The sequence below is a fragment of the Myxine glutinosa genome, chromosome 5, assembly GCF_964187855.1.
Source record: "Myxine glutinosa chromosome 5, kmMyxGlut1.1, whole genome shotgun sequence".
In the NCBI taxonomy this organism is placed as follows: domain Eukaryota; kingdom Metazoa; phylum Chordata; class Myxini; order Myxiniformes; family Myxinidae; genus Myxine; species Myxine glutinosa.
Window position 1 is genome coordinate 34562221 of NC_136265.1, and position 26377 is coordinate 34588597.

The 26377-nt window shown below is 44.1% G+C and overlaps 1 protein-coding gene across 3 annotated transcripts in view; it reads left to right on the forward strand.

Moving 5' to 3' along the window:
• Nucleotides 1-26377, forward strand: part of LOC137427716 (multidrug resistance-associated protein 1) — a 126921-nt gene that overhangs the window by 7552 nt on the left and 92992 nt on the right. For 2 of the 3 annotated variants that reach the window (XM_068117403.2, XM_068117404.2), the window contains exons 2-9: nucleotides 7503-7679; nucleotides 9641-9766; nucleotides 12370-12507; nucleotides 12656-12781; nucleotides 14019-14080; nucleotides 19569-19706; nucleotides 21266-21547; nucleotides 21791-21968. In XM_068117403.2, coding sequence (XP_067973504.2) covers nucleotides 7503-7679; nucleotides 9641-9766; nucleotides 12370-12507; nucleotides 12656-12781; nucleotides 14019-14080; nucleotides 19569-19706; nucleotides 21266-21547; nucleotides 21791-21968 — 1227 coding nt within the window. The remainder of the gene's footprint in view (nucleotides 1-7502; nucleotides 7680-9640; nucleotides 9767-12369; nucleotides 12508-12655; nucleotides 12782-14018; nucleotides 14081-19568; nucleotides 19707-21265; nucleotides 21548-21790; nucleotides 21969-26377) is intronic. The other variant, XM_068117405.2, reaches the window with a different exon arrangement.

Here is a 26377-nt window from a genome sequence, read left to right on the forward strand (position 1 = left end):
GTCACCCACGTTTGCTGTAATGCCATTAAAAAAGTTTTTTTCCGCAAAGATCTGAGCTCGTTTGAGTGCTGAGTGATGGAGGATGACGGTGATGCAGCAAGGGTGTGGAACGGAGGATGAACCAACACATCCAGGCAGGGCAAGGGAGCTGAGGGGGTTTGGTGCACTTGGAACGTCTAAACAGAAAGCAAGAGTTGAGAAGCCGATAAGAGGGGAGATGGTTCACCATTTTAAAGGAGTGGAATGTGGTAGGGGTGGGGTTGAGATGAGCAGTTAACTGGGATTTGGATGATAAAATGTTTTGGATATTAGTGCGAGTGTGATCTTGTTGAGCGAGTGAAAGAAAAATGTGCTTGGCATGCAGATGTGGTGACACCATAAATGAAGGAAGAGATGGTCTTCTGCATGACCGCAAAACTTTTTCTGAGTCGCGTTCACATTCTATTATTTAGACTGGATATAAAAAAAAAAAAAACACCTTTAGAGGCCATTTTTCCCCGCAAAGCGGGGGTTGGCCTTTTTCGGGAACCGTGGTTGTTGTTGTTTTTCGGTCCCCTTTTTGAAGCGATGTTTTACGGCCGGATGCCCTTCCTGACGCCAACCATTTTTGCCGCCTTTAACGACAAACAGGGAATTACCAGTGAACTGGTACTCAATTAGCCGACCTCGGAAGGATGACAGGCTGAGTCAACCCCCCCTGGCGTTAATTCAGCGATCGACCGGGATTCGAACCCAGGATCCTAGGATCCGAAGCCGGCACCCTAGCCGCTAGCCCAACACCAGGGTTTATTAAACTGGATATTAAATTGTAGCAAAATTTTATTTTGTTCGACCGAATTACAATTTCAAAGGTTTCCCTCAAATATCACATTGAAACCAAGTACAGGGATTAAAGAAGGCTTTTTAAACCGGTTTCCTCCTCATTTCAAGTTCACCTTTGTGTAGGCCTACTGATTCTGTATTGTATTGAACATTCCTTGTGAATTCCATCTGTGTTGTCCTGCTTGGTAAACAAATGCAGGCGCGTCTGGCTCAACTACTGCGCATGACTTAACTGCTTTGTGAACTTGTGATGATGTCAGAACCTCATTGAAGGACTAGTTATTTCTATTTTTAATATATTCAGCCATTGAAGACCCTCTCGCTGGACGCTTTGGCTTTTTTGCTCAGTTTGAAAAAAAGAAAAAAGCAAATTACAAAATCCGTGACTTTCTTGGAATAAAAACCAAATTAGCTGGGGCTGGGAGGAAGGAGTTCATTTTATATAAATGGGTTTGAATACAAGATGAGCGTACGACTCAATGTTGCAGAGGGCACACTTACATTTGAGCTTTCTCGGCCTAGATTTGAATCTACACTCGGCTGTAAACTCACCCTGGTGTTTCGCATACAGGGCGAATCGACAATCTGTGTCATGCGTTGGTTGTTTTTTTTACCTGGATGACCCTTCTGGTCACGGTGCACGTTAAAACATCCCGCAGTGTGACGACCCGTCTGCGAGCAGTGCATGTTAAATATTCCGCAGTGTGACGACCCGTCTGTGAGCAGTGCACGTTAAATATCCCGCCATGTGACGACCCGTCTGCGAGCAGTGCATGTTAAATATCCAAGTGTGACGACCCGTCTGCGAGCAGTGCATGTTAAATATCCCGCAGTGTGACGACCCGTCTGCGAGCAGTGCATGTTATATATCCCGCAGTGTGACGACCCGTCTGCGAGCAGTGCATGTTAAATATCCCACAGTGTGACGACCCGTCTGCGAGCAGTGCATGTTATACATCCCGCAGTGTGACGACCCGTCTGCGAGCAGTGCATGTTATATATCCCACAATAAATTTTTCATAAAGCGGCGAGTTCTTGCCGGCACCCTTAACAAATTCCAAATTCCTACCCAGAATATATTGGCGAGCGTGGCGAGTATGCCAATACCCCGAGTGAGTTGAGTGATGTCTTCATCCTGCATTGTATTGAAAATAGGCCGATGTGAGTGAATGACAGACTCTAAATACTGTAGTTATTTTCTGTCGATTGATGAAAACGCTCGTGCAATTGTGCATGAACTGTGGATTTGCAGTTGTACTATATTGTGTTGTTTGTGCGGAGGGGTAGATATTACTTTAGTACTGTCCAGTTAGAAATGTATAGCTTAGTATGGTCCGTGTTTGGGTAGTTAGCCATCTCAATGTAATATGCAAGGAAATGATAGCTTAAGGATTGTCCTGTTTAATTGTGCATCATACGGAGGGTGATGCACTTTCGATGATTAGTTGAGGTTTAAAGGTCCAAAGAGTCAGATTTTTTTTACCTCTGCCACTGAAGGTGGGATTCAATTTTGGTGGAGATTCAAATCTGTATCCGGATGAGACAATGTATTGTGATTCTTCACTATTGAGAGATAGGGTTAAAAAAAACATAGGGGCAATACATCGGGGCGCTCACCTGGTAGAATAAAGCAGTGTACCACCACATTGACTAAAGGTATTTTAAACTGTATCATGGCATTTTTAACCATTTTCAATGGTTGCTGGAAGACAGGGCAGCATGTGGAATCATACTAACGTAATCATAAGACTTTAAACATACAAACAAAAAAACGCCTATTTTGGGGGGCAACCCCTCGCTCCAACCCCATATACCTCCTAAGACCCCAATATTTCTAACGCCTTGAACAAACATCGGTACATCATGGGTGATTAAGGTTGTGGTGAAGTTTCATCGAAATTGTGTGTGTAGTTTCTGAGAAAAAGCAAATTCCTATTTTGGGGGGTCAAACCTGGATCCACTTTGACCCTGGTAAAACCTCTTGGACCCCGATTTTTTTTTTTTTATGTCGTGAACAAAATTTAGTCACAACACAACAAATATCATTTGTGCCAAATTTGGTTGCAATCATATCGGCGGTTTCAGAGAAGTTGCAAGTGTTTACGGACTGACGGACGATGCGCCATTGCATAAGCTCCCCAGAATTTTGTTCCAGGTGAGCTAAAAATGATAAACATGATATCTCAAAAAGTTATGGACGACTTGTGACAAAAACAATGGGGCAATACCCCTGGCGCTCACCTGGTAGAATATACAGTATATGACACTGACTAAAGGTATTTTAAACCAATTTCAATGGTTGCTAGAAGACGGGCAGCACGTAGAATCATACTGACATAATCATAAGACTTTAAACAAACAAACCCCCCCAAAAATACCTATTTTGTGGGGAAACCCCCCCCCCCCCCCCCCCCCAGTAGATCCCCTCGGCAATCAATTTTTTTTGTTTTTAATGCTGTGAAGAAACTTTTGTACATCACAGGTGGTGAAGGTTGTGGTCAGGTTTCATTGAAATCGTGTGTGTAGTTTCAGAGGAAAAAGCAAATCCTATTTTGGTTGGTCAAACCTGGATCCAGTTTGACCCCTGGTCAACATCTGACCCTTAGACCCCGAATTTTTTTTTTCCCTTTTTTTTTTAATATGCCATGAACAAACTTTAGCCACAACACAACAAATATCATTTGTGCCAAATTTGGTCGCAATCTCATCAGCCGTTTCAGAGAAGAAGTTTCAAGTGTTTATGGATGGACTGATGGACGGACTGCTGGACGGACTGATGGACTGGTCCATGTCGTAACTTGTTTGTGTGAGCATTTTCCTGCTCAGTCGATCACCTATATTTCTTTGGGGAAAGGGAAGACCTAGCTGCTCGATGTCCTTGCCAACCATGTCCAGGGCTGTCTTCGGCCACAATTAACATGGTATGAGAGCGAGAGCTGTCCTCATTTATATTTGTTGCTGTGACTGATCCATTTTCGTTTTCAATGGTCATCACATACTCCATCTTCTGTACGCTCTCCGTCTCGACTGATGAGATCTCTTTCACATACATGCCAGTATTGGGTTTCTCTTTGAGCTTCAGATGATGACCCCGATCCTTGGACAACAGATCTCGAATTTCCTCCTGCGAGAGTTCCAGGTATGGGGCATGGACCATGTAATGTTGATTCTGGGAGTTATAAGTGTGTGAAAGTATGCCCAAATGAGCCTGGGATGACCCCACATTTCTCTGGGTCCAGCCTCATGCCTTCCATGTGTACATCTTGCCGGTTCTAGTTTGTCCATATACAAAGATCGTTCCATTGAAGCCTTGCAAAACCGAACACCAGTGGGTGGGAGGTCTCGTCATACTAATCGCCTGCCTTGAGGTCCAGTCATAAAAAGAATCAAACGTGTAATTCTTCGGGGGGCTCCAATGGGGGCTCGTGTTTTAATCAAGACCTGCCCCATCTTGACGTCCGTGTCTACCATACAAGAGTAACGGTTGCCTTTCTCCCATCACTGATTCACAAGTTAGCGTAGTAACGGAATTTTTACCTAACGGGACCTTTGACCCCTTGACTCCATAATATAAATCTGTTCATCTTTGCATCATTGTAATACTTGAACCAAGTTTAACTTGGATCCCTTCAGCCGTTCTCAAGTTAACGCGGTTACGAAAAACTATCACGGACAGATGGATGGACAACCTGAAAACGTAATACCTCCTTGACTTAGTTGGCAGAGGCATAAAATCGAGTAATTAACATCAGTAATTAAGGTTTAAAAAGCAACAGATGGATCGTACCGAGACTTGGAGGATCAGAGGTAGGGGAGAAATGTACCAACAGGGAATACAGTTTCCGTTATTTGCTTGCATACATCTGACCTCAACATATGCTCTTCACAATACACATTAACGCTCCCAGGAAAACACAGGCAGGTTGTAAGCAACATACTCGTTCGAGGCCTGAACACGGGTATTACAATAGGAGCAATTTGTCATGGGTACGGTATCGACGGTTTCCATTAATGGCTTTCAAACATATTAATTGGTGATTAGTTGTAATATACTCAAAATGCTGTGGTGTAACCATCAAACACAATGGTTCCAACTCACCATGCCACGAGGTAAAAGTGAAGTCAGTCAAATGAAAGGTAAAGAAATGGTAGGATCTTGGGATGGAAAATTACTGAGAAGAGGAGTGTGACTGGGAAGTTTTATGGTTCCTGATTGGTTGTGAAGTGAATCCAATTAAAAGTTACAATAGGACAGTCACGTGATGTCTGGTATGCAGACATTCGTGAAATGCCTGTGAACTGTGAAGCAATGTTGACTTGTTGCTTAGATGTGCTGAGTAAAGCTGCACTCTTTTTAATAGCAGGTGCACATGTAAACACCATAGTAATTAAATTTAACAACAAATCACTGCAACCTCAACATACGATCTTCACAATACATATTACTCGATCGCTCCCGGGGGAAAAAAGCAAGGCAGTGTATAAGCACAAGGCCCGATCGAGGCCTGAAGGTGAATTATATAGTTTTGTCATCCTTTGGCAAAAAGGATGAAGAACAAGTGCTTTCAGGAAGCTGAAATTTGGACAGAACAAGTGCTTTGGCAAAAATGTTTTTACCTTCGCAAAAGCGGAAGGTTATGTTTTGATCGCTGTGTATTTATTTGTATGTCTGTGTGTGTGTGTGTGTGTGTGTGTGTATGTTATTCGCATAACTCAAAAAGTATTCAACCGAATTGCATGAAATTTGGTGGGATGATTGGTTATTATACGGGACACATTTGATTAGATTTTGGGAGCAATCGGGTCAAAGGTCAAGGTCAAGGTCACGAAAAGGTCAAAATCGTATTTTTACCATAGCGCGGTCAATTTTTATCCAATTGGCATGCAACTAATGCCAAAATGTTCAGAATTCAATGCCCGATCTTGTGATATACGACATGACCCAGTGAAGACATTACCCTTGTTAGCGGTTGGGGGTCAAAGGTCAGGGGGGTCACGACCTTGCAAAATGTGCGTTTTTTGTCATAACTCGGTCAATTCTTATCCGATTTGCATGAAATCAGCACCAAACTGTTCACTGTTCTGTTCCCTACACTCCCATGCCAAGTACAGAACAGTAGCTGCGGCGAAGGTATGCGCTCTACCGAGTGCCCGTTCTAGTTACCTTCGCAAAAGCGGAAGGTTATGTTTTGATCGCTGTGTATTTATTTGTATGTCTGTGTGTGTGTGTGTATGTTATTCGCATAACTCAAAAAGTATTCAACCGAATTGCATGAAATTTGGTGGGATGATTGGTTATTATACGGGACACATTTGATTAGATTTTGGGAGCAATCGGGTCAAAGGTCAAGGTCAAGGTCACGAAAAGGTCAAAATCGTATTTTTGTTGTTCTGTTCCCTACACTCCCATGCCAAGTACAGAACAGTAGCTGCGGCGAAGGTATGCGCTCTACCGAGTGCCCGTTCTAGTTTATTTTTTATTTTTATTTTTTGCTTAATCAATTAATCGATTAATTGATGAATTGGTGAATTACTTAAATATTATCTATTAAGTACTTATTTATTTCCTTTCTCATCTGGGCAATATATTGGGCACCTTTTGAGGTAGGAAGCTGATATTTGGACACGCCAGTGACAGTGATTTGGATGTAAATTTTTCATTTATTGATTGATCAATTAATCGATTAATTATTAAAATTTTAGATGTATTACTTAATTAATTTTCAAAACGTTGCAGAATCGGATTAAACAATGGTGGTTTAGGTGTGCTATTAGCTAATTGATTAAGAAAGTAATTATTTTACAATTATTAATTTATTCTAATAACTGGTAAACAATCAATTAGTGTGCACCGCTCCCTCCAAATTCTGTCTCCATGTGCTGCATGGCGCCATCTCTGGGTGACTAAGGCACCCTGACAATGTCTCGCGCTGGAGGACATGCTGTTTATTTATTTGGCATGGGGTGGTGTACTTTGAATGGAGCTCTACTTGTTATTGGATCAGTCAAGTTGCCAGAAATGCTTCTTTTTTAGCGGTGAAGCTGCTTCATATCAATATTTGGCTGTGTCCTTCCTTCCATACTTCCGTCAAAAATGAAGAACCTTTCTAACCCACTGTGTTTAATTCTAAAGGGTTCTAATGGGTTCTAAAGGGTAATAATGGATTCTAATAGGTTTCGTCTGTTTCTTGGCTTTGCCTATTTCATATTGAAAATGGCAAACGGGTGCGATATTTTGTGAATGTTTTAAATTTTGTATGACTTCTCAGTGACGAGGGATAAAAGGTTAATATCTGGACACGAACAAACGGGTGTGTGAACATTTTATTTGAGAGAGAGAGATCGCAACAGCAACCTGCAAGCGAGAAAGGTTAACAGGTGTACTGAAGATCAGGGATATGTTTTGAAGACAATATGGCATTGTTACTGTCTTGAAACACAGTGGGAAGGAACGCAGTTGTAGTCGACTCGGAGAAGTGGTTGCACAGGTGATAGAAAGGCGTAACGTGGTGGTGGAGTTTTGGAGCAAGCCTGCATTCAGGAGGGTTCATTAGGAGATTGTTACCAGAGGAATATGTGTGTCCTGGAGGGGCTTGGTTTTGGTGCAGTAAATGGAATGTCGGTACATTGATTGCTGCCGATATTGCTCGATTGCATCTTTGTGTTTTTTTTCTCTCCAGGACTGGAATTTGACACTGTCACACACTTCGCCCGATGTTCCTCGTTGCTTCCAGTTGTCTGTCTTAGCCCTGGTGCCCTGTGCCCTGCTGTTGCTCTTCTCCCTGCCGTACTACCTCTATCTCACGTGGCACAACAATGGATACATCCAGTGCACCCACCTTAACCGTGCAAAGACGGTGAGAGAAATGCAAATGCACACCGCTAAAACCCATTAACTGTGTCGGTAAAGGATGACTGTTTGTTTTGACAATAGCAGAAATGGTGTGTGTGTGTGTGTGTGTGTGTGTGTGTGTGTGTGTGTGTGTGTGTGTGTGTGTGTGTGTGTGTGTGTGTGTGTGTGTGTGTGTGTGTGTGTGTGTGTGTGTGTGTGTGTGTGTGTGTGTGTGTGTGTGTGTGTGTGTGTGTGTGTGTGTTAGCTATATAAACAGTAAAAGCTATGTTACCTGGCTTTACAAATCGGCACGTAAGGTTAAGTTGTTTAAAAAAGAAAAAGTGTGAAAAAAAATCATTCAGTTGTTTTTCCAGATTACCACACAGCTGACTCAGATTATTACCCCCATCAAAACAGAAAAAAACACGATAGAGTCGACCAGGCCTTGTGTGAAAAAGAGGCTTTCTCTCAAAAACCTTTCATGGGAAGATGACGAGGATTGTTCTCACAATCACCCAGAAGATTGACGTAAAGTTACGTTTGTGGGGGTAGATGGAGGAATCCCATAGGAAAGGTAGGACTGTATAGTTATAGCATTGACCGTGGACGCGTAGGAGAAATCTCGATGTATTTAAGTAGGGAAACTGTCGCTTAAGGTTATGTGTCTCCACACGAGGGGTGAAGCTGTGCTAACTAGTTATGGATTAAGGTTAGTTTCCCCCAGTATGTGATTTCCCTTTGTCGCTTTCCCTTATGTTTTTACATTTACAAGGCTGGCTATGCAAAACCTCCATCAAAACCACCACAACCACCGACAGTACCCAGACATTGCCAATCAGCAAGTAAGCAACGCCTTAATGCCAAGCAAAGCCAGCAGGCCATGCCCCCATAGTGGTACGATGGGCGTGGAGGAGCAGAGCCGGCAGGCCACGCCCGTGAGCTTGTGATTGGTTGGGGTGATGTCAGAGCAAGAAGCAATGAAGGCATCTTTATCGGAAGGCATAGAACCTAAAAAAGACAGGCCAGGCTCTGTCTGGTGATAGTCGCTACATATGGAGCATGAGGTAGAAGGGAAGCGCAGAGACCGACCAGCGAAGAAGCCCAGAGCGAAGAGGAAACCATGAGCGCGAGGAAGCCAGGAGAGAGCTGCTAACTAAGAGTTGCTGAAATGTCGTGCAGCGCAAGACAGCCAGAGAGGGACGTGCAGGGCAAGATGGAAAATGTCGTCTGGCAAGCCCTTTTATAACCTGCGGCGGTGACGTCAGCCTTGGCGCGCCACCCAATCAGCACCTCGTAGCCTCCCGCCGTTCACCGAACCTTCTCGCATCTCTCCACGTCACCACCGCTGATTCGCCCCAGGTTCGCGCCTTCAGCGCTGATTGGCTGGAGGTTCGCGCCTTCCGCGCCAACCAATCACACGTTCCCTGTAGCATGGTTATAGCTCGTGTCACGCGATGTTGCCAGGCTAGCTGGTGGTGTAGCTTGCGGCGGCCATCCGGCAGTGCCCCGATCTGGCTTCCTGCCTGTCTTCTTCTAAAGTCGTTGTGGTAAGGGAGGGGAATTAATTAATGTGTGCACTAAAGGGCCTATCTAAGTGTTTATAGGTGTGTGTTGCCATAAGGGACAAAGGGGTGATTACCAGGTCTGACACACAAGGGGTGTTATCTTATTCCCTACACTAGTTAACACCCGAACATCGTTGTATGTTCACAGGTATACTCTTATCCTGACAAACCGCCTAAAAACACAGAACTTATTACAGGGTTGATTCCCTATCGCGACAGTCGGATACCTATCTATACAGATCTATCTGACTGTAGATATTCCTCTACCCAAATTCATAATAGTATATTGTTCAGAGTAGGCGGCAGCTAGAGCATAAATTGCCGCCTTCTGCCTTAAAATGAAAATGAAGCCAACAGATCTGTTTATTTATTTATTTATTAATTATTATTTTTGGTAAATTCCTTTTCCCTGCTGTCTCAGATAATTGCAGCACTGCTTTGGTTCATTTGTTGGCTGGAGCTCTTCTACACTGTTTGGGAGAAAAATCAAGGGCGAAGTCAGCCAACTGTTCTGTATGTTAGCCCTCTCATCATGGGGACTATGATGGTGAGTAAAACAACACTGTGTGAACATGCAGCAAGCTTTGTGAATATTGCACACTCCTTCACCCTTCGCTCTTCCACCTCACAGCCCTTCCACCTCGGCCTGTCCTCCTCGGCCCGTCCACCTTTGCCCGTCCTCTTTCACCTCCCCCTCTGTATGATCATTCTTTCCCTCCCCTCCCCTCTCCTCGACATTCCCACCTCGATTCCCCTCCCCACTCTTCCCCCTGGCCCCTCCACCATCCCATGCACTCCTGAATCGTGGATGGAATGGGTTGAATACTCGGGGTGTGCACGGGAAAGTTTTCGGTGGTAAAAAAAATAAAAAATTGTCCTCCTGGAAGTGGGAGCCAAACTTGAGTGTTTAATATTGTCGCGTGACTACCCTTGGTGAACACCTTAAGGTAGCATGGATGACCAAACGAGCTGTTATTCCAAGGCATTCAGTTCAAACGGCGAAGAATACGTGTGGGGAAGCGAGAGGGAGGGGGAGAACCGGAGCCTTACCTTCACGGATCCCACCGGCAGTTCTCAAACCTGCAAAAAATTACTCAAACGAACACAAAATTACAATGTCGAAAAATACCGGCTTTATTAAAAGAAATGCCGGTAATACAAAATAAAACGCGGTCAAATAAATTCCTAAATTGGGATGTTCCCACAACAGACTCGAACACAGGCGAAGGATAAAAATAATGATGTAAAAATTAAAAGTGTAATTTTATGGCACTCAGCTCAACTCTATTGGTGCGTCCCACCAGGAACCCCCAAAGACCGTCTGAGGCCTTTGGCGTCGTTGCGCGTGAAACGCGCTTGTTGGCGCGAAGCAGGCCTCACTGGGCCTCTCGCTCACCCCTGGCCTCGTCACGCTGTAGCGGCAAGCAGCGCTCGTCCACGCGTCGTTCCTGCCTGGAAAACTGCAGCTCTCCGTCCGCGGCACTTCCGCCTCTTCACGACCACCAGCAAAGTCTCGGAACGTGGCCGCTCATGATGAAGCCTCCTTGTGCAGAGAGCAAGCACAACCGTCTACTTTGACATCCAGAACGAGAAGGGAAAATGTCCGCCACCTCAACTATTTTGTACATGCCGCTCTGACGTCATCTGTCGTGCTTTACCAATCAACGTGTGCTTCTTACCAATCTTCCCCGTCAATCAAAACCCTGACCAGTCACTGCCCTTCTGGGCGTGGCCCCAGCCTGCCCGACCTGTGCACTTCCCAAGTCAGGGTTGTCAGCGGTAGGGATTGATGCATGACTTCCGGTGAGCTTTTTATTTGGGTGTTTAAATGCATGCGATTCTGGCTAAGTGTTTATGGTGTGGTGCCAAAAGGAACATAGGAAATAAGTTACAGAGGTAACGACATACAAGGGATAATTACCCATAATCCCTGAGCTAATTAACATGCCCCACTCCTCATAATGGGGACGAAGATGCAAACTTATCCCGACAGTCCGGTCTAATACAAAGTCCCCACTTGTTGTACATCGAGGTGGTTCTTCTTCTTCACGATAATCGGAGCACACAAATCTATACATTCTACCTGGTTATAATGTAATCATTGTCTACCCCCTACAAACGTAACAATATTAACGTGCTATATTGTACTACAATGAGTGTGCATGGAAGAAGTTTCGGGAACTGAGTGGCGTGCTGATGAGGAGGGGAGTGTCAGTGAAGCTGAAGGGAAAGGTGTATGCTGCATGTGTGAGAAGTGTTATGATTTATGGGAGCGAGACATGGGTCATGAATGTAAAGCAGCAACGAAGGCTGGAAAGGGTGGAAATGCAAATGGTTCAGTGGATGTGCGGAGTATCGTTGAGAGAGAGAGGAAGACAAATGATGAATTGCGAAAGATGATGGGAATAGAGCCTGTAATTGATGCTGTGAAGAGGAACAGGTTAAGATGGTTTGGTCATGTGTTGAGGAAGGATGAAAGTGACTGGTTGAGAAGAGGGATGATGGAAATGAATGTAGAAGGAAGTAGAGGACGGGGAAGACCGAGAAAGACTTGGCTTAAGATGGTGGAAGAAGAAATGCGGGCAAGGGGGTTAACAAGGAGAGATGCAGAAAATAGGGCAAAATGGAGAAGATTGTCATGGGTACCGCAAGGCTAACCCCCGCTCTAGCAGGGAAAATGGCCTTAAAATGCATGTTGTTGTTGTTGTTGTATATTGTACTACAATCTGAGAAATGTTTGTTTTGCTTCCAAGCACTTCTGAACTGCTGAATGAATGAATGAATGAAATGAATGAATGAACGTTTTAAGGCCATTTTCCCCGCTAGAGCGGGGGTTAGCCTTGTGGGCCCCATGACAATCATGGTTCCCTGTTTGAGGCAATGTTTTTATGGCCGGATGCCCTTCCTGATGCCAACCCTTGGTCACGCTCTTACGATGCACAGCGATACGGTGTACGGGATTCGAACCCAGGATCCTAGGATCCCAAGCCGGCACCCTGACCGCTAAGCCAACACCAGGCTCACGCGATGAACTGCTGGATGGAATGATTTGAAAACTGTTGATTGTACTTGTATTTGTCTTTATTTATTCCTGTCCCTTTTTCTTAAAAGCATTTTTGATATATAGCGACCATGCATCCAATCTTTTAGCTCGTGGCGTTGGTTTTGATCCAGTGTGAACGGCTGCACGGGGTCCAGTCTTCAGGGTTTATGCTCATCTTCTGGTTCCTAAGCCTCCTCTTTGCCATCGTTCCTTTCCGTTCACTCATCCTTGCCGCTTCCAGACCCGTATGTGTTATGCACCTGTAGTTTTGCAGGGGATTCTTATCTTTCCGGACGAGTAATGACATTTGTCAGTAAAATGTCATTGCCGGCTTAAAAAAAAAAAAATTGCTTTGTTTTCGTTTTTCTTTCGGGGGTTGTATGATTTGATTAGGGTGCAAAGGTGGATGCCCTCCGCTACTTCACCTTCTACACGTACTTCTGGCTGGTCGCGCTGCAGTTCCTGCTGTCCTGTTTTTCTGATCGGCGCCCGCTCTTCTCTCAAAGCGTCAGAGATCCGGTACGTGCTGCCCAGCTGTATTGATGAAGGGATCACTTGGGAAAACCTGTTCCACCCCTTCCTCAAAATTGATACTCTTAGCAGTGCTGATCAAAGGATTTGTGAATTTGTTTAATGGAATTCGCCGCTAGCTACCCTCACCAGGTGTGTTCATAACTCACGTGCCTCTCAATATAGCCAATCGAATGGCAGCATTGGTGCCAAGAGTTAAGGTTGCGAAATGGGTAATTGCCCATTGGATATCGATTATAGGTTGGTGAGGTTTTTTTCCCCCCTTATTATTTATTTTCAAAAATACGTTGGTGTTTTTGTTCTTGTGTGATTTGGGGTTTGTGGTTTGCGGTTTAGGTTTACTGTCGAGTACTTTTTTTTTCCCCCCACAAGTGGAATCTACGCTCCTCTCCTTTCAGGCGGTATGCCGCCACCCCCATCTCATGCTCTCCCTGATCGTCACCCGTGATCAATTCTATTCTGGCCTCCCCCGCCCTGGAGTTCCCTTCCATCTGTGATCCAAATTCTATTTTTATGTTCGTCTTTTGTTTTATCGCCATACTCTCCTTGCCTGTCCTTTGTCTATGTGTTTTCTTCTTCCCATTGTTCGGGGGTAAAACTCATTGTCGACTTCCCGGAATGAGGTGCATGCGCTGTTTATATAAAAGGATGTCCTGAGGTCTCATCAAAACTTGACCACTGCGAGTCCTTGGAATCTGCTTTTGTACGTCTTTGCAATCTCGTTTGAGACAGCTGATTGAAATTGTTTCTTCCCCTTCACTGCCAAACTCTGGAACGCTGGAACGCTTTATTTTCTCATGTCTCTCCAAACAGTTATGACCTTTGCTTTTTCAAAAAGCAGATAATTTTATTTTTTACTTACTCAAAAACTCTTTGAACTATTCTTCTTTTCTTCACTTTTCTATCAATGCAGTTCTTTTATTTTAGGCCTGGCCTCTGAGGACAAAACTGCCCAAAATGACCTGGAATTGGTAAATGTCCTAAACAGTGACAAAATTGTTGTTGTTGTTGTTGTTGTTGTTGTTGTTGTTGTTGTCTTTCATTGGAAGAGACCGACATCAGTAAACGAAAATAAATTCGCAGTTTACTCCTGGAAAATCTTCAGACTTGTCATTTGTAGTTGGACGCCAAGATGCCAAGATGAGGGATGAGGGACACAAAATGGAATGTCGTTCTTGAGTGACGAAATGTATTTTTTTTCCCTTCTCTCTGCATTTATTTCTAGAACCCCTGTCCTGAGATGAGTGCTACATTTTTATCAAAAATGACCTTTTGGTGGTTTACCAGGTGAGAAATATTACATCTGCTTTTGGCTATGGGTGCATGCATGCTCTGGGGGCTTGTATTACATGTCATGAGAAGGGGGTGTAGTTTGTAAAATGGGAGGGGAAGGTAGGGCTGGGTTTGGGGTAGTTGGGGGGGGGGGGGGGGGGGGGTCAGGCTAAATTGTGAACATTTTTTATAAGGCAATGGAGGAAAGCTATGTCGTTGCAAGGAGCAGCCGGGTGGAGAGGAGTGGGGAAAGGGGGAGAGCAGGGGGAGTTTTGTGTGTCGGGAGTGGATGAGGGTTAGCTTTTGATGGGAAAGGGCTCAGGGAAGTGAATGGGTGTTTATGTATCATGTGAGAAGGTAGTAGCAAGGTTGTCTATTATTACCCTCGCCAGGGGAGAAGGTATTGCATTGGGGTCCGTCTGTTTGTTTGTCTATCCGCACAAAACGTGAGTGTGTGTATTGATTACATTAGACCCATCAGGCCCTTCAAACACTAAGACCTCTAAATACCCTTTCAACCCTTTCAACCCTTTCAGACCCTTTCAGACCCTTTCAGACCCTTTCAGACCCTTTCAGACCCTTTCAGACCCTTTCAGACCCTTTCAGACCCTTTCAGACCCTTTCAGACCCTTTCAGACCCTGAAGACCCTGAAGACCCTTTCAGACCCTTTCAGACCCTGAAGACCCTTTCAGACCCTGAAGACCCTTTCAGACCCTGAAGACCCTTTCAGACCCTTGATACCCATATGACGCCAAGACCCCCATATAACGATGCCAAGACCCCCATATAATGATGCCAAGACCCCCATATAAAGATGCCAAGACCCCCCCGATAACGCCGAGACCCCCCGATAACGCCGAGACCCCCCGATAACGCCGAGACCCCCCGATAACGCCGAGACCCCCCGATAACGCCGAGCCCCCCCGATAACGCCGAGACCCCCCGGTAACGCCGAGACCCCCCGATAACGGCAAGACCCCCCCCCCTCTCTCTATAACGCCAAGACTTCATTTAACCCTAAGACCCTGTAAACTCAATTACACCTTTTGGAGCCCTTATTTAAAAAAAAAACAAAAAAAAAACTCCCTGATATATTGACCCCTTATAGAGGGGTCAATATATGGTTGAACCCCCCAAAAATTGATACAAAAGGTTTTTCAATGGATTCTGGTACCATTGGGCATGCTAAATAACATACTAAAAATCTAGTAACATCTGACTTCCGGAAAGGGGTCATTTTCAAGATGGCGTCCAAGATGGCTGCCGAGAGCTTAAAATGGCCATATCTCAATTATTATTCAACCTATAAAGGTGGTTTTGGTGTCTAACCCTAGGTTTTAGGGCCCAAGAAATCCAATTGAATCAATAAAATTACCATCAGTTAATTATTTATTGACGAGTCCAAGATGGCATCCCAAGGTGACATCCTGATCCACTAAAATGGCTCTGTCGAATAGTAGTCAACCTAGAGAGATTTTTTCAGTGTGTATACCTAGGTTTAAGGCACCCAGGAAATCATCAAAATTATTGATCTGTGATCACATGATCACAGATCTGTGATCATGCAAGTGATGCCATCCTAGATTCTGTACCAGAAACGGAGATCCACGTCTTTGATGGAGGTTCACTCCTTCACAGAATACCATGGAAGAGTGGAGAAAGCTATGGTGAAATAGTGCAGTCGTATGCTGACTTCACCATCCAGCATTATGGTTCAGCTACGACCATTGTCTTTGATGGCTATGAGTAAGGGCCGTCCATTAAAGACAACACGCATCAGAGAAGACACAATATTCATCCCATTGTCAGCTTCACTGCTGAGACAAAGTTCTCAGGCAAGAAGGAGGAGGTCCTGTCAAGAGGTATCAATAAACAGAGACTGATCGGGATGATAAGTGATGAACTGAGAGAAAGGTATTGCACTGTGGTCAATGCCTCTGGAGATGCTGACGTAGATATAGTAAAGGCTGCAGTGGAGGCAGCTCTTCTACACACCACTACACTGATTGGAGAAGATGCTGATCTCCTTGTCTTACTCCTTTACTATGCGCAGGGAGACAGTAAGAGCCTTTACTTCAGATCAGACAAGTCCAAAGCTGATGGCAGTTTTAAAGTGTATGACATCAACCGTCTAAAAGAAATCCTCGGACATGACATGTGTTCTCAGTTGATATTCATCCATGCCATGACTGGTTGTGACATGACTTCTCGGAATTTTGGTGTTGGCAAAAAGACTGCTTTCCAGAAGCTTGTAAAAGGAGACCCTGTCCTTCGGTCTTGTGCCAACACATTCACCATCCTAAACCAGACCACAGAGGTGATCGATGACCTTGGATGCCGAGTAATGGCTATCCTCTTTGGTGGCAAGTGCAAAGATTCCCTTGCAACAATGCGATATAACATCTTCAGCAAGAAGGTTGTCTCTGCTTAGTCTTTTGTAACACCCGAACGTCTGCCCCCAACTGAATCTGCTACTAAGCTTCACTGTCGTAGAGCGTACTACCAGATCATGGTGTGGATGGGAAAAGAAGAGGGTATGGATGCCATGAAATGGGGGTGGAGCCTGCAGGATAATCAGTTTGTCCCACTTGTGTCAAGAATGAACGCTGCTCCAGACAGTCTCTTGAAGGTCATTCATTGTAACTGCTCCACTGCCTGCAAGACACTCTGCTGCTCTTGTAGACGATATGGACTACCATGTACTACTGCCTGTGGACCGTGCCAATTTGAAGAATGTGACAATCCACATAAGTTTCTTCCAGAGGAGTCGGAGGATGACGATGAATAGCGACTAACTGTATAAGACAACAAATGCCTAATGGGCTGGTAAACCTGGCTTACTGGATTACCTGATTACTTTGTGCTTATTTAAGTAATTTTGATGATTTCCTGGGTGCCTTAAACCTAGGTATACACACTGAAAAAAATCTCTCTAGGTTGACTACTATACGACAGAGCCATTCTAGTGGATCAGGATGTCACCTTGGGATGCCATCTTGGACTTGTCAATAAATAATTAACTGATGGTAATTTTATTGATTCAATTGGATTCTTTGGGCCCTAAAACCCAGGGTTAGACACCAAAACCACCTTTCTAGGTTGAATAATATAATTGAGATATGGACATTTTAAGCTCCTGGCGGCCATCTTGGACGCCATCTTGAAAATGACCCCTTTCCGGAAGTCAGATGTTACTAGATTTTTAGTATGTTATTTAGCAGGCCCAATGGTACCAGAATCCATTGAAAAACCTTTTGTATCAATTTTTTGGGGGTTAGGTGAGTTTTTTTCGTATATTGACCCTACTATTAGACCTCCAAGACCCTTTAGAAATTCTAAGACCCTACTCCTTTCTACCCTTTAGACCTTCACACCTTTCAGACCTTTTAATACTCTGGACACTCCTTTGACCCTTTAGACCCTTTGAGATTTTTTAAGACCGTTTGGAACCTCCAGACCATTTAGATTGGTGTTTCTCAGCCGGATTTACTGGGCGACCTACTTGTCGTGGTATTTGGTTGCCACAACCCCCTGCTATCCTTGCAAGAGTTAAAAACAAAACAAAACCCACTTTAATGGGGAAAATACTGGTCAAGTAACTTCGGGGGAACCTACCGATTTAGAAACACCGCTTTCGACATTTTATTACGTTCGTTACACCCGTTTGATCTTTTAAGATCCTTTAGACACGTTGGAGGTAGACCTCTTCGACACTTTAGACCCATCTAAACCTTTGACCTTTACACATTTACCATTACAGTATACCATTTAGACCTTTAATTTGCAATCGATGACCTTTCATTTAATACATCCTTCCATTTATTTGCCTCACAAAATACACACAAAACAAGTCCTGGTGAAGGTCTGCAATCTCTGATTGCTCTTTCCTGTTTATGTTTATGATAAATACTGGTGGACAGGATGGAGAAAGCACGCTGACCTTTGAGCTGTGACGTCGTGAGTTCGATTCTCAGCCCGCCTACAAACTGTCGGATTGTTGCTGCGCAGTCGGTGCATTGCATCACAAAGTGCACAGCCCTTCAGAAAGATATTAGGCCGCTTGTCCTGTCTGCTAGCATTACCTGGTTGGATGTTAAAGATATCAAGGTGTCTTTCAATGAAGAGCAGGTGGGCGAACCCTGAAGAAATTCAACACTTGTCCTGACTCACCACTGGGATGGAAATGGCGTATCACTCTTGATAACCCTGCTTCAAGACTGATTCAGCAGCACTGCCGCTCTCTCTGCAGAGTACGGACGTGAGGGAGAAGAAAAGTGAATATGGTGGAGTTGGTGGTCCGACAGAATCTTATTTATTTTTCAGATCAACATAGGTCAGAAGGTCATAGGTCAACATAGGCAACGACTTTAGGCATGTCAAAAAGTCAACATTGGCCGAAGCTCAACCACCTTTCTTCCAGTTTCTAAAATCCTCAATTTTCATCCGATTGACTTTAAATTTGAATAGGATTTTCATATCGGCTAACTGAATTCAACCACCAACTATTTTTGAGATCAACATAGGCCAAAGGTCAACCACTTTTTCTCAAATGTCTAAAATCCTCAATTTTCATCCGATTGACTTTAAATTTGAATCGGATTTTCACGTCTGCGAACTGAATTCCACCACAATTTTTGAGGTCAACATAGGTCACAAAGTCAACACAGGCCAACGGTCAACCACCTTTTAAAAAATCCTCAATTTTCATCAGATTAACTTGAAATTTTAATAGGATTTGCAGATTAGCTAACTGAATTCAACCGTCAACTATTTTTGAGGTCAACATAGGCCAAAAGGTCAACATAGGTCAAAGGAAAACAACCTTTTCAAATTTCTAAAATCATCAATTTTCGTCCGATTAACTTGGAATTTGAAGACGATTTGTATATCAGGTCATTGAATTTAACCACCTTTGAGGTCAAAAGGATGCTTTACCTAGTGCAATTCTACTTTGTTTCCTTTTTGCCAAGTGTCACTCCATGAGTGTTTTTTCATCTTGTTTGTTAATAACAAGCAGATATACCCGCCAACGACTGATAATGGGATGGGATGGTGTTTGATAAGACGGGAGGGAGGCTCATGGAACAACCCCCGTGATAATGGGCTTCAAGCACCACCCACCTAAATGCTGTGATGCCATCTGGCATCGCGACCACTCTGAGAAAGGTCTCCTTTGGACTGGGACAAATGCAATACATTTTGGATGCTATAAGCAGAATTTCAAGACTATGAAGTTTGGCAATGATGTACAAAGTGCTGAGGGTGTGATAGGAAACAAGACAGCAGACAGACACAGACAATGTCGTATTATTTGTTGAAGAAGTTGGAATGTGCGCAACCGCGCATTGCTTTCTTAGTACTTGCAATTAATTTTGAAAATGCTCGGTTAATTTGTTGTTTAATTATCTATTTATTTATTTATTTTACTTTTTCCTATCCCATTATGATTCTTGTATAGTTTTCACCTCATTAGATCTAATTCTGCTATCCTTTTATTTCCAGTCTGGCAATGCTTGGCTACAAGCGACCGTTACGTCCAGAAGATCTTTGGTCTATTAACCCAACAGATACCTCGGATAACATCGTCCCACGCATGCAGTGTCTCTGGAAAGAGGAGTTGGCACGAGTGCATAAACGAAGGTACTTCTGCAACACTACATACTGTATTACCAAGCACCACAGGCATTTGACACTTGAAGATATTTCACATCTGAGAGCACAAAGCACCATGGTCACTCTGCCGACGAAGGTCACTCTGTGGCTGAAACGTTGGACTCCCTTATTTTAACAAAACCTTTCGTTTGTTGTGCTTGGCCTTGGTTGTTAGTTAAAAATCCTGTTTTATATTTTAAAACGTAGATTCTCTAGCTTACCAACCGTTTTGCCTTATCCTGGCTTTCGTCGTCTTCTTGACCTTTTGCATCCATGACCTTTTGGCTTCTTGAGTTGAATTTCAACCTCTGTGTGGCTGACCAAAACTAATTTATTTATATTTTATTTTATTTTATGTTCATCAAATATTTTCTGCTCTTGGCTTTCTTTTTGTACACCGCTCCTTTCCTATTCAATTTCCATGCGCTGCATGACGTCATTGGGGGCCCGGCAATGACGTGTGCTGAAAGGGAGTACTCAGTTTTCAACACAATTGTTCTTTCTTTCTGGTTTGTTTGTTTTTTTGTTTATTTGTTTTCTTTGTTTGTTTCCTTCTTTTTGTTTTTGTCCGGGCAATATCTCAGCCATCCTTTGAGCTAGGAAGCTGACATTTTAGCAAGTGCTTTGGCAAAAACGGTATTTTTTGTTTTTTGATTAATCAATTAATTGATTAATTACTTAATTATTTTCGATTAATTAAGTACTTATTTATTTACTTTCTTTTCTGGGCAATATCTCAGGCATGTGTTGAGATAGGAAGCTGATATTTGGACACAATGACCAAGGGATTTGGCTGTAAAGGGTATTTTTGATTTATTGATCAATTAATCGATTAATTCTTTGATTAATGAGTTGATTAAATTTTTTTTTTAAGTTAAAGATTCGGATGAAGCGGTGGTGAAGGATATTTTTGATTTATCAATTAATCGATTAATTATTTGTTAATTAATCAGTTATATTATTTATTTATTTTCGATTAATGACTTCTTTATTTTCAAAAAGTTGCAGCTTCGGATGAAACACTGGTGGTTGAGGTATGTTATTAGCCAATTGATTAAGAAATTATTGTATGCTCATTTTTTATTGATTTTAGTTACACAATTAATCAATCAATTATTGTACACCTCTCCCTCTTTCTGGAGTTTTTATTTTTTATTTTTTATTTTTTTCTCCCTCTCAGTACTGTCTATGTGCTGCATGGAGGTATTGCCGGGCGCCTAAGCCCCGGCAATGCTGCGCGCTGGAGAATGTTTTTTATTTGACATGGGGGCGGTGTACTTTGAATGTATTTGAACTCGTCTCCAATCTGTTTTGCTGACTCTCTCTCTCTCTCTCTCTCTCTCTCTCTCTCTTTTAGTCCTCCCCCTCTCCTCCTCCTCCTCCTCCTCCTCCTGCTCCTCTCCTCCTCCTCCTCCTCCTCCTCCTCCTCCCATCATTACGTCCACTATTTATTCAACTTACAACTGTAATAGGTGTATGAGCTGGAATGCAGCATACATGATAATCTTGGCATGCTGCTTGGTTTTGATCTCCCCTTTTCCTCCCAGGTTGAAAAAGAAAATGCAGACCGTCAAATGGGAAAAGCCGCCAGAGACACTACAAGATGGCGATCATTTCAGACCCATTGACGGCACGAAGGACAAAGGAGAGAATGTAAAAAAGATTGAGGAAGGCGAGATTCTGATTTTGGGTGAAAACACAAGTGCCGAAGAATCACGGCCATCGCTGGTTCGCGTGTTGATTCGGCTCTATGGCTCGTACTACCTTGTTGGCTCCCTGTATAAATTTGCACAAGACCTTCTCGCTTTCGCCAGTCCTCAAATTCTTAGGTTGAGTGGCTTTTTTAACTTTTGAAAATGTATAACTGCAACACAATTGTTTTAACCAGTTTTTTGGGAGTACGTCCGCTTGGACACAGATGAGCACAAGATTCAGTGAAACGGAACATTTAAAACTTTTTTATGGTGGGATAGGAGGTCATTTTGATTATTATGAAAGTGTATAGTATTAACTGTTGTATTGTACAATATATTTAGGTCGTGACCCAAACGTGTGCGTGTACGTGTACACAGCCTGTTGATTGGGTTTGTCCAAGCCAAGGACTCTCCTGCATGGCAGGGCTACACCCTCTCGTTGCTGCTCTTTTGTACGGCCTTTACACAGACTCTGCTTCTGCACCAGTACTTCCACATCTGCTTCACCACTGGGATGCGCCTTAAAACCGCCATCGTGGGCACAATCTACAGAAAGGTTGTTATTACTGTATAAACTTCGTTGCTTTTGTGATGCACTGCTGTTGCGTGCTCTGGAAAAGCCCTTCTTGGAGATCCAACGATTGGGCAAGATTGTAGAAATTGATCATTATACTCCCCAATACCCGTGTGACTACCCAGTACGTGATCCTTCGCTGGTTCCTGCACATGTGACTACCCAGTTCTTCCTTCCCCCTCTCCTTTGCCATGCCTTCCACATATCCCCTTGGTTCCCTTCTATTAGGCTGCCTGTTTTGATATATTCTTCATTTTTACGGCGTAGCCCATAGGGCAAAGCCGTCGAGAACAGTGTTTGTCTGTCTGTATGTATGTATGTATTGTTACGTGCTCCTCCCCAACCTCCTGGTCACGGTGTACCTCCGCGCCCCGAGAGGAGTCATGGCAGAAAAATGCGTTATTCTGTATGTCAAAGATCAATGGTGAAGCCACACCAATTGTTACCAACAAACAAATATTGTATTAAGATCACACAAGAATAACAGTACAACAATAATATTAATCAAAAGTACAATCAATATATATCCTATGATGGTACCATCAGTTTCGTAATATATAACTCGCTGTGCTCCAAGTGAGTGAAACCAGAACATTCCCAATGTCTCTTTCCCGGCTTCAAACCAAAGTTGATTCCGGTTTCAAGCCAAAGTCGATCCCGGCTTCAAGCCAAAGTCGATCCGCTCCAGCGATCGTCAGAACGATGTCTAATCGAGACCAGAATCCCGTTCAGATGGCAGTCAGTCACGCGACCAAAGCTGCGCAAAGGCGCCCTCAAGGCGACTGGGAAATCCAAAGGCGCCCTCCAGGTGACTGGGAAATCACATCCTCGGGTATGGACGTTTCACGGCTGTCGGCGAACCGCAAATTAACCTTCAAAATCCACGTCACACACACACACACACACACACACACACACACACACACACACACACACACACACACACACACACACACACACACACACACACACACACGATAAACGTCTGAATGCGGTGAAAACGGCTGAAGCGAAGTAAAGAAAAGCTTGCATGACGCGCAAAGCGCGCGAGTCAAAATGGCCGACGGCCCGTACTCGACGTAACGGCCAGACGATGATTCTCTTCGGAATCGACCACAAAACCTGACACGCAGGTTGATCTGTCACAGCGATAACAAGTCTGTCGCAGGAATCCCTTTCCCAGGAAACCTGAAAGTTCGCTAGTGACTCCCGTTCGCCAGCGTTTGCTCCAGAACGCGAAGCAGCTCCGCTTTCTTGTCGAGCTCACTCGCCCCACCTTTTTTTTTTCCTCCTCTTCCTCTTCGTCGTCGTCCGGTTCCGGTTTCATTTAAAACATTAATTTTTTACCTTTTGAAAATAATAATTTCTATTTCCCTCAAACGACAACAATAATAATACATGGAATCAAAAATGTTTACAGTGGATGAAAACCACAACCGGAAGTGACGAATCCATAACACTTCCCCCCCCCCCCCCCCACCTCAAGAAAGAAAGTTTGAACATAGTGAAAACTTTCTTTGCAGGCAAAAACTGTTTTAACAAACAAAAGTAAAACTCACACCCAAATCATCAATTCCCGTGAGCAACGATAATTAATATTTCCCAAAATAAAGCAACAAAACTTCCAAACAACCTACAGAAATTTCCAAAGTTAGTTCACTCTGGACAAAGCATCAGCAACGACATTGTCCCTGCCCTTTGCATGCTCAATTTCCAAGTTGAACTCCTGCAAAGCCAAACTCCATCTCATCCACCTCTGGTTTCTATTTTCATTTTTTTTTCATTTTTTTTTTGAATGAAGTTTAAGTAAAGGGGTTGATCAAAAATCCAAAGCGAAGCAAATCTATAACACTTTTTGAAGGAGGCCGAGCTGAGAGCCAGGTTTCATGGTGGTTGGGTGGTGAGGCCTGGAAGTATTCACTGCATGGACGCATTTAGGAACGTGGAGTTCACGGGTTAATCCGTGTAGGAATCTTGGCTCGGCTGCTCCTGAGCACTCAGTGCTTCCAACTTTTGTCTTGATCATAAAAATCATAATCACAGTTGTAGAGTCGGATGTTGTAGTCACGTGAGCAGCGGTCCCCATCTCGGCTACCACCGTAATAGTCATCCCGTCGAGAGTTGCCAAAACTGCGCTGCTGCTGTTGGGAGCCTCCGTAGTAATCACGACTGCGGCCGCCACCAAAACTACTACTCCCACCCCGGGAGCCATAGCCACCCCTGAAACTACCTCCACGTTTTCTTCCTCTGTAGCCCCCTCGACACCCATGGCCTGCCTTCTCTACTGTTATGGTCTGACCATCCAAATCCTTGCCATTCAAATCCTTTTCTGCATCTTTGGCGTCCTTTGTGTTTTCAAACGTGACAAAGCCAAACACTCGACTTTTGTGTCTCCCTGTCTTTTATCAGCAGCACTTCCAAGAGTGGTCCATATTTGCCAAAGATAGAGTCCAGAACCTCTTCACTTGTGTGAAAGTTCAGTCCACCTACAAAGAGCTTGCCAACCTTGCCTCCATTCATGACTCGTGTGTGCTGACACTTAGTTTCAGGGTACTTAAGACGTGCCTGTGCAAAGCGTGATGTCAGTACCTTCTCCTTCTCTTCAGAGCGCTTCCTACCCCTAGCACGAGTCACTGCACAGGATGGAAAGATACCCGGAATCTCCCGCTCTAACTGTGCGGTGTTATTTTCCATACTCGGCTTTTCAACAAACATCGGATTACCAGAAACTCGACCACCGGCCAAATCATTCCCGATAACCAAAGAGATTCCCTCTACAGGAAGAGTGGCTTGTAAACCTACGGTGACCGGTCCTGACACCAAATCAGACTTCAAATGGATGACATGAAGTGGAGCTTCAACAGAGCCACCAACCCCTGTAAAAGAACACTAACACCAGTTGCCGTCTTCTCTGACAATGGCAAAATGCCTTCAAGCATCAAATTTTGATGTACTCCTGTGTCCCTCAATACCCTAACAGGTCTCTGGTTCGTTAAGTCTCCATCCAGTGACACAAACCCCTCTGAAATAAAAGGTTTGTAACCCTCTTGAACAACGTCGTTCTGAGAGGCCGGAACTTTGGCATGGGAACCTTCACAAGACTCTGTCCTCCAAGGACGATTTCTCACATTTGCCGATGCATTCGGAGTTGTACTAGTCTGACTCCGCTCCTGATTTTTCCTTTTCAGGGCATAACATTGGGACATCAAATGCCCAGGTTTCTTGCAAAAAGCGCAAGTAGGCCCGGAGGAAAAACTCGTGGTCTGCCTCGAGCCCCCCGGAAGATAATTCTGTCTTGGAACTGTAGTCTTCTGATCCCTAAAAGTCGCGGTATCAGATTTGTCCTCATAGTCATCTCTCGGCCGCCTCCATGAACTTTTGTTCTCCGCACCAGATTTACCATAACTCCCCTGGCTAACTCTAGGCGGGAAGTTAGGTTTGTGGAACCCCATCCTGTGTGTCGAGGCATAGTCATCTGCCACGGTTGCTGCCTCATACAACTCTGGTACTTTCTTTTCATCCAGATGTACTTTAATGTCCGCGTAGACACACTGTTTGAATTCCTCCACCAAGATCAATTGCCGCAACAGTTTGAAGTCTTTCCCAATCCCCTTCGAATCACACCACCGATCAAACATGGTTTCCTTCATTCTGGCAAACTCCACATGGGTCTCACTCTCCCTCTTCCTGGCATTCCGGAATTTTTGCCGGTAAGCTTCAGGGACCAATTCGTAGGCTTTGAGAATGGTTTTCTTCGCTATCTCATAATCTGCACATTGGTCAATCGGTAAAGCCGATTGGCATCGGGAAGGGCATCAGGCCATAAAAACATCGCCTCAAACAGGGAACCATGATTGTCATGGGGCCCGCAAGGCTAACCCCCGCTCTAGCGGGGAAAATGGCCTTAAAACGATCATTCATTCATTTATTCATTCATTCATTTTGGTCAATCGGTAAAGCCGAATAGATATCTAGAGCTTTACCCACCAGAACACTTTGCACTAACATAGTCCAGGACCCCACAGGCGATTTTAGCATTTGAGCCACTTTCTCAAAGTGTAAAAAAAAATTGGCTACCTCCTTTTCATTGAAGGGTGGAACCAGCCTCACATGCCTACCAACATCCCAAGTGTTCTGACTAGTTGTCGAACGAGCCGGCATGGATACTACTTCTCTCCATTCTCCCATTAATTCCAGCTCCGTGAGTTTAGGCTCCTTCTGATACTCCATGTCACGTTCCTTTAACTCCCTTTCGGCTCTCCTTTCCTCTGCTCTTCTCTCCTCGAGTTCTCGTTTCTGTTCTACTCTTCTTTCCTCAAGTTCCCTTTCAGCTCTCCTTTCCTCTGCTCTTCTTTCCTCGGCTTTCCATTCCAACTCTTTTAACCTTTCCT